This window comes from Dasypus novemcinctus, chromosome 15 (genome assembly GCF_030445035.2).
Source record: "Dasypus novemcinctus isolate mDasNov1 chromosome 15, mDasNov1.1.hap2, whole genome shotgun sequence".
NCBI classification, from domain to species: domain Eukaryota; kingdom Metazoa; phylum Chordata; class Mammalia; order Cingulata; family Dasypodidae; genus Dasypus; species Dasypus novemcinctus.
In genome coordinates this window covers 41,227,324-41,241,357 of record NC_080687.1, presented here as the reverse complement: position 1 = coordinate 41,241,357, position 14,034 = coordinate 41,227,324, and the positions used below count along the sequence as shown (strand labels likewise).

General features: G+C 37.0%; 1 protein-coding gene across 2 annotated transcripts in view; it reads left to right on the top strand.

The window, feature by feature from the left end:
- Nucleotides 1–14,034, top strand: part of GPC6 (glypican 6) — a 1,204,448-nt gene that overhangs the window by 839,107 nt on the left and 351,307 nt on the right. For both annotated transcript variants that reach the window (XM_004457718.4, XM_058276506.2), the window contains exon 4: nt 3,906–4,071. In XM_004457718.4, the coding sequence (XP_004457775.2) occupies nt 3,906–4,071 (166 nt within the window). The remainder of the gene's footprint in view (nt 1–3,905; nt 4,072–14,034) is intronic.

The window sequence follows — 14,034 nt, the reverse complement described above, 5'->3', positions numbered from 1 at the left end:
GGAGCATTTTAGCTCAGATATAATCCTATTTTTAGCATCTTGTAATAATAATGTACATTTGATCTGATTCATTGAAGAACATTCTTATATTTGTACTATTAAATACACTTACCATCTGCAACAGGATTCACTATGCTACACAGTCCCATGTTTCATCCTTTAGCTCTTCTGCTAGTGACATACACAACCCTAAACTCCCCCTTCAACCACAATCGTAGCCCCATATTGGTGCCGCTAGTTATATTCACTCTAAGTGTTATCATCACCTCTATCCAATTTCAAGCATTTACAATCTACACCAGTTCTACACACATTACCAGTTCTATACACATTAAGCCACTGCTCCCTGTTCTCTATCCTCATTCAATCTTCTGGTGGCCAGTCTTCTAGCTATTAACTCCATGAGTCTGTTGATGGACATCTGGGTTGTTTCCATCTTTCGGCAATTGTGAATATTGCCAGTATGAACATCAGTGTACAAATGCAGAACTCCTTTCTTTATTTTGCTTTTGCCAAATATACAAACTATTTTAGTTTGCTAAGGCTGCCAATGCAAAATACCAGAAATGGGTTGGCTTTTATAAAAGGAATTTATTACGGCAAAAGCTTACAGTTCTGAGGCTGTGAAAATGTCCAAATCAAGGCATCCTAAGAGACGCTGTCTCACCAAGTTTGACTGCTGGCAGATCCTGGACTCCTGCCAAATGGCAAGGCAAAATGGTGGCTCTCAGTCTGGGTCTCTGCCTTCTTTTCCAGCCACTTTCTTTCTGAACTCAGCTGTGGGCAATCAGGCACATGGCTGGTCTCTCCCTTCTCCTTGCTTTGGGTTACTCTCCTGATTTCAGTCTCCAGCCTCTCTCTCAGCCACTCCGGGTTTCTCTTGGCCCCTCTATCACATGGCAGGATAAGATTGGCAGCTGTCTTTCTCTCTGTTTCTACTTTCAGTTCTCTGTTTATATAAGCCTCCAACAAGAGGGCAGAGACCCAACATGGAGCATGCCTCACTGATCAAAATCAACGGTCCTAAAGTGATCTAATCAAAAGTTTCCTAAACTGGATCTAATGCAATCAATACTATACTCATGTATATACATAGCCAAATAAAATGCAGCTTCAGAAATGGTGGTGAAAATAAATAATAAATCCACTAGTTGGTGGTATTGTACCTATGTCAATTTCCTTGTTTTGATATTATACGGCAGCTTTTTGGAGGTCGCCATTGAAGGAAACTGGGTAAAGGGTATACTGGACTCTACTATTTTTGCAACTTCCTGTGAGTCTGTAACTATTTCAAAGGAAAATATATTTTTAAAGTAGCTACAGCACAAATATAAAATACTATTAAACATCTAAAAGTAAAAACACTCCTTCACACAATTGGTTTCAAGACAATCTCTTTTCAGAGGCTTACTTCTAAACGTCTTCAGTTTGAACTGATATTTTTTTCTTTCAATTCAAGCATGCACTTGGGTAAATTCTTTTTAAAATGTAGTCTGCGAACATCAAAGCTTCATCTATGATCACCTATTCTCCATTTTCTTCTTTTTCAAATGCCCTGTATTTGACTGGGTTGGATATTATTTCCAAAAGTCCTCAGAGAGTTTCCTTTGACTTGAGCAACATTGTTCTTTTAGATTATTAAGACTATTCAATTTTCTCTGTTAGTTTTGTTGTTGGAAAGTAAGTTTTAAAATTAAATGGATACTAAGCCATTCTCATAATATGTTCATAAAGAAAGGCTGTTATTTTTCTCTCTCTCCTTACCCCTCCCCTGCCCTGCTGTTTTTGCTATCTTTGTCCATTTGCTGTGTGATTTTCTGTATCCATTTCTCTTTTTGTCTTCTCATCTTTCTCCTCTAGGATTCACCAGGATTCGATCCTTGGGACCATTGACATGGAGAGGGGTTCCCTGCCAATTGCACCACCTCAGTTACTAGTCTCTGCTGTGGTTCACCTTGATTCTCCCCTTTATCTCTCTTTTGTTGCATTATCATTTTGCTGTGTAACTCACTTGCATGGGTACAGGCTCACCATGTAGGCACTAGGCTTGCCACACGGGCACTTGCTCACCACATGGGCACTCACATAGGCACTCAGCTCACCACGCAGGCATTTGGCTTACTGCGCTGGCACTGACTCACCTCACAGGCATGCTTTCTCTTCTTTTTCACCAGGAGGACCCAGGCATTGAACCCAGGTCCTCCCATATGGTAAGTGGAGGCCATATCACTTGTGCCACATCCGCTTCCCGAAAGCCTGTTTTTTTTAAAAATTTGCTTCACTTATTTTGATTTAGTATGCTTAATTCATTGACTTCCTATTGTCGATCATGTTAATTCTACTTTATTAACACCAATACTAAAATTACTAGGAAAAGTAAAAAGTCAAAAGTACATGGCTTTGAAATGTATTAAAAATAGTGTGTTTTGATGGATGGCTACAATGATGGATACATATGTGATAAAGCCAATATTTGAAAACTTTAAATATATATCCAATGGGTGTTCACTATAAAAATTTTTCAGCTTTTCTATATCTTTGAAAAATTTCATAAAACTTCAGTAAGAAGAAAAAAAATTACAAGGAGAACTAGAAATGTCTGGTGGCTAAGGAAATACTCAAACTGCTTCATTTCTTAAAAATAACGTATCGGGTACTTTGCCAATATATATTGTAAAATTAAGAAAATGTTACAAAAACCAAAGCCTTGAATGAAAAAAATCTCAAATTTGCTTTCTAGGTAAATGACAAAATGACAGACTAGCTATAGTAGTTGAAAGTACCCATATATTTGAAAATATCTTTTGTTGTCCCATTTTTTGTTGCTTTTATGCTCTGCCCTTTGTCCATATCTGAATGTTCTTGAGATATGGGCCACGTGTGGATCCAGGTCGATCTGATGAGACCATCATTCTCTTTCTTGCACTATATAGAGGTCTAATGGTCCAAGTTAGGTTTGTTCTCAGATCTAGAACACAAATACAGCAACATACATTTTTTACTGGAACAACAAAATGATATAGAACCAACCAAATAAATATGCCAACAATTTTCTTCCTAGTGATGAAAAAGAGGTTTCTCTTTTTTTTTTCCTGTTAGTTGGTCTCTACTATTATAAATGTTCTTTCCTTTTGAGGTCAAATTAAAAATTGTAAGATGGGTCGCCAAAAAGCCCTTTCCAGTCTAGAATTGATTTAACTTAGGAGCACCACTTTTCGTATTCATGGCTAATGGCATTTCATTCTTGCTTGACTAGTGGCTCCTCTTAACTACTGCAAGGATTTCTCCTCAACATAGGAGAAATTTTCCAGGAATTTTTCCATTTTCCAGGACATTCTCAGAACTACAGAGCTGCAGGTGCCTGAAGATGCTGGCTTTGCAGGTCGCCAGCCCCTACATAGGCCTGGATCTCAGAAATTTCACACTAGTTGATACTGCTCTTTTTTAAAAAAGTTATATACAAAAAAACGGGATCAAATATCCAGGTGGAAAATTGTCTAAAGGTGCCACATTAAACTTTAATAATACCTATATTTTTATGGGGCTTTTACCTTTGCAAATGGTTTTTCCATGCCTTATCTCATTTCATGTTCAACTGCATTAAAACAATATCTAGTTTTTAGGGCTAAATTGTAATTGCAAAGGTATCGAAATCTTGACAGGGACATTTCAAGAAAATTGATTACTGCTGTAGAGCAGAATTATTTACAAGGAGTTGACTCGTTCCAAGAGCAAGTATTATTAAGGGTTAAGATTCTGATAATTCCTTTTTCTTCCTACTGCTTGAAGTCTATCATAACCAGTTAGCCTTTAACAAAAAGAGAGAGAGAGAGAAAATTACTTGCTTTTAAACTTCTCCTCCCATCCTTTTCATTTCTAAGTTTTCTTCTGTCCACGTTCTACAGGTCAGTCCAACCCCAGGGTGCATCCGGGCACTCATGAAGATGCTGTACTGCCCATACTGTCGAGGACTGCCCACTGTGCGACCTTGCAACAACTACTGCCTTAACGTCATGAAGGGCTGCTTGGCCAATCAGGCTGATCTGGACACGGAATGGAATCTGTTTATAGGTAAGAAGCATTTAAACACATCTGACAGCAGAGCCATGGGAACAAGTGTTTACAATGCCTACAGGGATTTTTTAAAAGCAGCTTTTACATTGTAAACATTACATTGCTATTTTGCTTTTGCTTTTCTCTCCTTTTTTTTTTTTTTAATCCCGCAAAGTAAGATTGTCTTGTATATTGTAAGGGGTCATCCTATTAAAGATTGTATAAACCAGCTGTGTTGAATTTCCTGATCTTCTCTGATGAAGATAAAAGTCGTCTTGTTGAATTTCCTGTAAGGAAAAGGAATAAGTCAGAAAAAAAGCATCTCATAATGAATTCATGGTACTGTCTCTTATATTTTTTAATACTTGAACATAGTCACAGATATTCATGAACAACTGCTTCCTTAAACTCATAGGATGAAAATAGTTCAATATTTTTGCTAAAATATGCCAATTTTCTTTCACATTCTGTAGAGAACACTTCAAGCACTGAAACACTCTTCCAGTTTTTAGAAGGTAGGTGGAGAGAGGGTAGGGAAAATGCAGGAAAGGTCTGTGAATCATGGCTCCGTTCTTGAGTTGCAGAAATCATTCAAGGGGCTGCGCTGCCAAAAGATGTTTCCCAAATAGCGATCCAAGGATAAAAGGACAAATTTTACAGGCCGTCTTCTCCCAGGAAAATACACAGGCCTTGAAAGAGTAAATGTGTTTTCTTCCCCTCTGTCAAATGGCCTTCAAATAAAAGTACTTTCAATTGCATTTACTGCAATTACATAGTGACAAGCAGAGTGGTGCAAATAACAGTGGTATTCGTCAGCCTCAAAGGGCCTTCATCATTTATGCAAACCTTTAAAAGGGAATGCACAAGTAAAATCTTCTAACGTGTAAGATTTGGGTTAGATAAGAAAAAGATCTAAGGTGTGTTAGTATTCAGAGAAATCTAAGCACACTGTGCAAAGATGCTCTTAGGTTTCAGTCTTTCAGCTTTGGCAATGAGGCCCATTGGTTATCACACTATTATGCTTAGAAAAGCCAAGGAAAATGGTTTTGCAGTTTTAAAAAAAGATTTTAGGGTGGGTAGACTCAGATGGAAATCATCTAACAAAATCTCTGATATCATTTCTGAAAGAATAAAATGCTGTTCTTTCTCCTTTCCATGGTAGGACAAAATCCATTTGCATGGACTTAGGTGACTTACTTTGCCTTTCTAAGTCTATTTGCGTCATTTATAAAGCGAGGGAGTTAAAAATTAATCATTAAGGTAGCTTCTTAACCAAAAGTGACATGATTCTTTGCTAAGATTCTCTTTAAGGTAATAAGAATTAAACTTAATTTTCTAAATACTGGATGAAAGTAGACAGTCTTCCTGAATAATGTTAATAAAAAAGTTCTCTCATCAAGAAATAAGGGGGCGAAATTGCATATTTTTAAGCCAGATGAACCCCCATAGCATCACTGGGGAGTCATATAGATCATTCCTACGTTTTGGTTGAAATTGCCTAATTCAGCATAGTTAAATTGTCTTTGGTCGGCCTGCAACTTATTGATGAAAATGGACCTGTGCATTTTGTTACTTTGAGCAAGACATGATTAAGAATGAGAATATAAGCTTTTTAATTTGTAAGTACAACAGTGACTTCTTAATTGTTTTTTTCCCTGGTGCTCTTGGGTTGCTTCAGCATAAAACAACTCCTTGTATTTTCAATTATGTTCCCTTGATGCCAATTTGATATGGAGTAGAATGTCTGGAAAATCTTTTGATTTAAAAATGAAATTTGAACTCATGTGTGTTGAATGTACTTTAATAAATGTACTCATTTAATAAAATGAGAAACTAGTGGTTAATCCTGCATTAATGAATTTTCATACCCTTTCTTCCCCTAATTTATTCTTTTTTATAGTCCTAGAGGCTTCTGAACAATTTCTTCCAGTTTTCTGGTTGTGCTATGGCATTGAGAGTTGATCATCAGCAGAAACTTGGATAGCTAAAACTTGGCTATGTGTAAAGTGTTAGTGCACTAATTTATTACAAGAATTAGTCAAATATACCAACTCCATTTCCCACACAGATACATCCAAGATGACTGTGTTACAGTGTTCATGAATGCAGCAGCAGAGATCAGTGAGCAAAGGAAATTCCAACAAAAACTATATACGGTAGTCCTCTATCTGCTTAGCACCTGCAGCCTGTCACTCTTGGGCTCCCAGCATCTTTTCATCAAACCTTTCCTTGTTGCTGTCAGTTGTATGTGCCATCTCTCTCTGTACATTAATGTTCCAGTTTATACACTTTTTTCATTTTTCATTATTATTATTATTATGTGCTCATCTAAAATGTTAATAGCAGCATGCAATCAACTGTCAATAAAAACAAGCATAAAATTGGTGGCACATCCTTGTGACCATGAAAATGCCATGAATTAATTGAAAGTGAATTGTAACTGCTTCAAATTCAGCTGGTGTCTGGATCATGTGAAAAGAAAGGTGATTCACTTATAAAGTGAAATGTTTTAAGTGTTCAAGTCAAAGTCCCAGTGGTATTCCATTCATTTCTGAAGTTCTGTGGGTTTTCTCTCCTTTTTAATCCTAGAAATAAGTCAGAAGTTGATTCAGGATGCATTTCACAGTCCTCCTCCAGGAAGTTTAACTCAATGCCTTGTACAGAGACAGTGTTCAAAAGATTCTTATCAATTAGCCATTGTAGGAAGAAAGGAAGAATTCTTTAGTTTTTAGGAAAAGAGCCTTTTTTCTGAAAATATGCTGACAGTTTTGAGGAAGATGTTGCTAAACCCATTTTAGAGTATTTGAAAAGGCATAGGTGTCTCCTTAAAGAAACTTCAGTTGCTTCCTGGTAGCACTCAGTACAAAGTACATTCCCGCTTCTTACTTTGTCAAAACAGTGGGCATGCTGGGCTAGGCAGGGCAGGACCTGAAGGAACTCGAGTGGTTTTAGGTTGTTCTCAGTATTAGAAACTATGTGGTAGGAGGAAAATATAATTTGAGGCATTAACAGATGATGCTTAGGCCCTTAGCCCAGGTGTTGCTGTATATCCAAATACAACTTAATGTAGCCTAGCTTTTGAATGTTATCTGAATGCAAAAGGACTTTCTCAAAAAATATTTATATTAAATTAAAATATCCCAGGGGGAGACAGTTCGTGGGCTGAATTCCTTGTTTCAGTAATGTCCTATGGTTATTTTAAGTATTTGTAACTGATAGCCAAGGCTCCACAGGTAAGAATTGTTCTCTTTGACAAGAGGCCACATTGCAGATTACACCTAGCTCGTGAACACAAAAGTCAAGGCTGAAATTACATTTATATAGCTATAATAAATCTTGCATCCACTTTAAAATCTGGGACACGTGGAATAGCCTCCTCCAAACATCTGGTACCTTCTAAGATTTTATAGACTGTGAGAGTCAAAGACAGAAAAAAGAGGTTGTGAGTGTAGGGAGGCAAATGTTGGTGGGACAAAGGCAGTGCTTCTATTTTGCTCTATATTGCTTTTTATCACTAAATTTTATACTCTGCTTCTTAGGATAAGTATAGATAAAATTATTTCTATAGTTTTATACAAAAATGAGACTTTAAGATATTTTTGACCAAAATACATAAACTAATTTTAAAAATTAGGGAAACGGACTTTGGCCCAGTGGTTGGGGCGTCCGTCTACTATATGGGAGGTCCGCGGTTCAAGCCCCGGGCCTCCTTGACCCGTGTGGAGCTGGCCATGCGCAGCGCTGATGCGCGCAAGGAGTGCCGTGCCACAGTGCCACGCAGGGGTGTCCCCCGCGTGGGGGAGCCCCACGCGCAGGGAGTGCGCCCGTGAGGAGAGCCGCCCAGCATGAAAAGAAAGAGCAGCCTGCCCAGGAGTGGCGCCGCCCACGCTTCCCGTGCCGCTGACGACAACAGAGGCGGACGAGGAGACAGGACGCAGCAAATGGACACCAAGAGCAGACAACCAGGGGAGGGGGGGGAAGTTGAATAAATAAATAAATCTTTAAAAAAATAAAAAATTTAAAAAAAAATAAAAATAAAAATTATATTGTGATGACATATATATATATAACAAAATTTCCCATTTTAACCATTTTGTTGTTGTTGTTAAAGATTTATTTTATTTATTTCTCTCCCCATCCCCCTCGCTGCCCCAGTTGTCCCAGTTGTCTGTTCTCTGTGGCCATTTGCTGCATGTTCTTCTTTTTGTCTGCTTCTGTTGTTGTCAGCAGCACAGGAATCTGTGTTTCTTTTTGTTGTTGTTGTTGTCGTGTCATCTAGTTGGGTCAGCTCTCGTGTGTGTGGCGCCATTCCTGGGCAGGCTGCACTTTCTTTCACACTGGGCAGCTCTCCTTACGGGGCGCACTCCTTGCACATGGGGCTCCCCTACTCAGGGGGCACCCCTGCATGGCACGGCACTCCTTGCACGCATCAGCACTGCGCATGGGCCAGCTCCACACTGGTCAAGGAGGCCTGGGGTTTGAACTGCAGACCTCCCATGTGGTAGACGGATGCCCTAGCCACTGAGCCAAGTTCACTTCCCCATTTTAACCATTTTTAAGTGTACAATTGAGTGGCATTAATTACATTCACAATGGTGTGCTACTTTCACTATCATCCATTATCAAAACTTTGTCATCACCCCAAACAGAAACTCTATACCCACTAAGCAATAACCCCCATTTCCCCAATCCCGAGCCACTGATATCCTCTAATCTACATTCTGTCTCAATGAATTTGTTTATTCTAGTTATTTCATATAAGTGGAGTCATATAATATCTGTCCTTTTGTACCTGGCACATTTCACTCTACTTAATGTTTTCAAAGTTCATCTATGTTGTAGTATATATCAGAACTTCATTTGTTTTAACACAGGCTACAGTTTTTGGGTTATTGCAGTAAGACTTTAATAATCTTAACATATTAATTCAACTCACTATATCAAGTAAGCAAAACACATACTTTTTTTTGCCCTCAGGGAATTTAATGTAGATAAATCAATTATAATGAACTGTGATAAAATAATATGATAATTTAGAAGCACAGGATACTAAATGTCTACTCAGCAGGAGGATTTAACCTAGTCTAGAGGATCAGAGAAGCCCTACCTTGGTAATTATAAAATAAAATAGTAAATAAGACTGGATTGAATTAGTGTTATCGAACATAATTGATGTTGAATAGCCATCGAATGAATAATTGTTTCACTATAGATCCCAGATATTCTCAAGTTCCTGTGATAGTTTCAATAAGTCTTACACGATGAGTCAATAATTCTTAATTACTTATTTGTTTTATTTTTGACTCTTTCTAAGATCAAACCCTACTGTCACAACTGCTGCTACCACTAATTTGAAATGATAAGATTTGGAGAATTTGTGTCAATTTTCACCAATAAAGATTGTGTTCTCTAATCTGTAGATACCCTCCAATGGAAAAAAACATCAGAGCTGCTCCTGATTATCATTTAAGTCTTGGGCATTTATTGACCAGACAAACCAGTTTTATCAATCTTTCTGGGCTTCCTTCTTCCTTTCAAACTGACCAATTACTAAATCTCAAGACAGCTAAAAGATAGTGAAAGCTAGATATGAGAGTATTAGACATGAAACCCAAGGTGAGCACTGTATCTGTGCCAGGCCAAGAGAGACTATCCACTCACTCATTCACTCAATCATTCATTGAGCACATTTTTAGCAATTGTCTATTGCTCTGGTTTAAGCACTGGGGAGAGAGCAGAGAACAGATAAGGCACCACCTGCAGGGGATCTTTATGAGTGCTCAAAATATGTTTTTCAAATGGAATAAATGGAAACAACTAGAGAGCAAAATGAAGGAATGCAGTGCGAGACTGCTCTGTTTTATTTTGTACCTCTGTTCTTTTAATGGAAGTGTGACTAATTCAGTAATTTAAAAATTACATATCCCTGTTGTTAATGGACTCTGAATGTGAGCATGGCAGAAACAAATCAGATAATGAACCTGTTTCTTTCATTGTGATAGCTGCTATCAAGCTGTAAACTAGAGCTACCACATGGAAGCTGTATTAGGTTGGTTGAATGATTAGTGTCATTAATAAATGGCCAGTTTGGTGCACACAGGACCTGCAAGAGTTGTTTTCTCAAGGTATTTAGTGGATTCACAAGCTTGTGTTTGAGGAAAATGTTACTAAATGAGCCTTTTTTGAAAAGACTTAGAAAAGAAATAGTTATTGTTTCTAGTTAATAAACTCAGGTTCTCTTTAGAAAATATCGAGGACTGTGTGTGTTGCATTTCAGGAGGATCTAAAATAAAAACGAGTAACTATTTCAAGCATTTGTATAAGCTATTGCTGTTTGAAAGACTTTTTTAGCTTGAAATTTTATAATATAAAACTGATAAGGATTTTAGTTACAAAAGAATTGCATAATAAGCGTGATATGGGTCTAGCTGGCATAACCTGAAATACCATGTTGCGAAAACCTCTAGACCCTAAACATTAAATAAAATTTCCTTTAGCTCAAAGTAAAAGAAAAATAAAAGAATTGTATTTGGCAACAAGCTTTCAAGATTTTTTGACACCACTTTAGGTACTACAAGAGTCTATTTAATAATGTAGTCAAGAAACACGACTCTTAAATTGAAGAACAAAAGCTGAAACAATTATTTTAGAATATGCTTTCACTGTTAAATAGACAACTTGCTTTAGCCCCTGTGCATTCCTAAAAGCACCAAGAAAGATTAAAAACAAAACAAAAAACAATTTTGTTTCCCATCATTTGGAATCTAACCTCACCCAACCCTTTGTCTTCCTTTCTTAGTCAATATTTCTTGTAGACATTTATCATATGCTGTGTCCTCTCTGTAATGCTGGCAGAATACACAAGTGGTACTAACTACAGAGCTAAACAAACAAATAATAAAAGCAGTTGAAACAGTTGGCTGGTACCAAACAGACTTTCCAAGGCTGCATTTGTTGTCAATTTCCTAAGTTTAGAAAATGATTTACTTCTGAATGCTGCCTACATGAGAGTGTTTTTATATGGTACGATAGGGTTAATACCTTCAGAGCAGCATAATGAGTCAAGACTTTTCAGCAAATGCAGCGGCAGACATAACACTCACTAAAGCTGGTTCTGGAGGTATCAGTCCGATCAAGGGATTCATGAGGCTGCAATTCCTGTTCTGAATCAAGCAGATTTTCACATGGATCAAAGTTGACAACACCCATCAAACCTCAAATTACTGTGTGATAGTTAAGGAGTCATTCTGGAGGAGGGGCATGTGTGCATTTCCTTTACCCCCAACCCTAGCTCTAACGCTTTCATCTATTTCCAGTTCCTACATCCTCAGTTTCTATACAATTTATAATTGTAATCATTCCATTTCCTACCCATTTGATGATTACAAAGTTGATATTCTAAAGTATTATTTCAAGATGGGATTCATGATACAAAATAATACAGCACCAACTACTAGCCTGAAATGAAGCATATCTATTTTTGAAATGTTAACATTTATTCAGATGTAAGATATTTCATATAAAATATGAAGTTCGCTTCATCAGGCGCTCCAATTACTATGAAAACAAGCAAGAGAAGGATTTCGTTTACCGTGAGAAGACAGAGTATGTCAAAATGATTCAAGGTGGCTAGATAATTGCCTCTGTATTTGGGATCTTGCGTTTTGCTTTTAATTAGCACTTCTATTTCAGTGTTTTCTATAGATAACTGGTTTAATTTGATAATTACATTAAAAGGTACTTGTTTTTAGTGATTGACATTTGATTTTAATAACATGTGATAGTTTACACTGCCATGTGTCAACTTCAAGCTATAACACAAGATGCCTGACTTCTGGCATGCCGAGAGAAAATATTTGAATTTAAATAGATTCCAAAAGACCCAGAAACCCAGGCAAAAATCAAATACCATAAACATTAGCCCCATGATACTCTTAGCAATTCTAACAGCAGATAAGAGGAACATGAGTTAGAAGAATTTATTGTTTTGTAGAAATTAGAAAGTAAGAGATATAGAGTTAAGTAAGTGGATTGCTAAAGAAAACATTAAGTCACATAGCTATTCACAAATAGCAAACTTATAACAAGTTCCAGGGCCATCATAACCAAAAAGTCCTTTTGGCACCCACCAATTTAATAGAATAAGTGGGGACAGATTTACTTCCTGAGGTGTTTAGATCATTTTGCAAGACTTGATTAGTAGCGAAAGTTAAAATTCTTCTTTTAGCCAAGATAATAAATCCTTTTAAGATGTTGGAACACTTTATTAAAATACCTTAATTGCAGTAGTGTTAAATGGTGGCATTTAGACCTCTTTATCCCCCACCATAACATTTACATTATTTATATACACACATATATTTATCAATTGCTCTAAAAACTCATTTAACCTCTGATTATATCAAGAATAGAACTGATGATCGTGCCTTTCTTTGAAGTCATTTTTTCAATTAGTTTTCATTTTCCTTAGGCTTGTTTCTTTAACAATTATAAAAGAGGCCCAATAGAATCTTATTCTCTTCACCTTGTCTTCCTAACTTGTTTATCATGAAGAGCCATCTAAGGAACTAGGGGCGGAAGTTAGGTTAGAAGTTTGGCCTCAGTGAATTAATCTGATGGTTAATGGCATGTTTTCATTTGTCACTCTAAAGGAGAATGGGTAAAAATATACTTTGTAGCAATTTAAACTTTTGAGAGGCTTTGTGGTACAAGAAAACTTTGAGCTTATAACTCATTGAAAAATATTGTGTCTACAGACAGACAGACACACAGGCAGTTAGCCAGACAAGAACTCAAATTAAAATAGGGCAGGAAATTTGCCTTATCTTTCAGATAAGAGCTTATATATAAATTCTACAAGAAAAAGTCATGTTCTCATTTTTTTTCTTTGTATTGATTTAAATAATTTGTTACACTAAGAATTTTCATTATTATAACCTCTGAAGAAGTAAAAATTTGAAGAGAAAAAAGACATGTCATTGAATACATCACATTACACCAAGCAGGATATATCTGTATTCATCACATTCTTATTCTTTAAGATTCAGGTATCTTCTAGAAAGATAACACTGATAAGTTTAATGTCAAATAAGCCTGTCAATAGTCACCACTAAAAATCTCAATGCTCAGGAAATTTACTGATTTAATGAGCTTCCAAATAATTACATTGGGTGGAATGAATAAGTTAGTGGATGCGAGAAAGTTTTGGAAGTAACAGTGGCCACCCCTTTGATTTTCAGATTTAATATGGTTTTCAGATTGACTGAATCAGGAAGTGACGCTGCCCTTTCTCGAGCTCTCTGTGTGTCTCCAATAGGTGCACCAAGATTGAAGAGGTCAGCTCTCCCAGGGGAGCAGAAACATTCTTCCGTAAGAATCCATTGACTTGAAGAGGAGAGCACTTTCACAATCTGCAGTGATCAGCTGTGGAGGCTGTCTGGAGCCCTTGGTTCTATCCCTGCGGATGTGTCTCTCAGTTCTTCAAATCCCATGCCTTTGACTATTGTTAGATCAGCTCCCCGTCTTTCAAATTCTTTAGTGTTGCAGACTCTTATGATCAGAACACAGTTACTGAAATATATTCTAGAATTCAAAACATATGCTTATGACCCAGTCAGAGAGGAGAACTGAAATCAACAGTCCTAAGAGTTGCTAAAGAATGATTCTAGAAATGCCAAAGCACAGCATATTTGAGCATATAGATCCTGCACAGAGGCTGATTTCTAGAGAAATCCACGAAACAAAGCATATAGTCCCCTTCACTAATCATCCTTGCAGTGTTTTTGATTGAATCCCTGAGGCTGAATTTAAAATACTTGACAAGTTCTAGGTGACCCAATTTAATATGTGCCTAACATTGCCCTTTATTGTTTAAAGATCCAGATATATACTTCCCAAGTTTGTGAGAGAATGTTTAGCTATGTCTTGCTAACCATAGTATCCAAGTTCTAGAACTATGAAAGAGTTGCAGGAAATTTCATT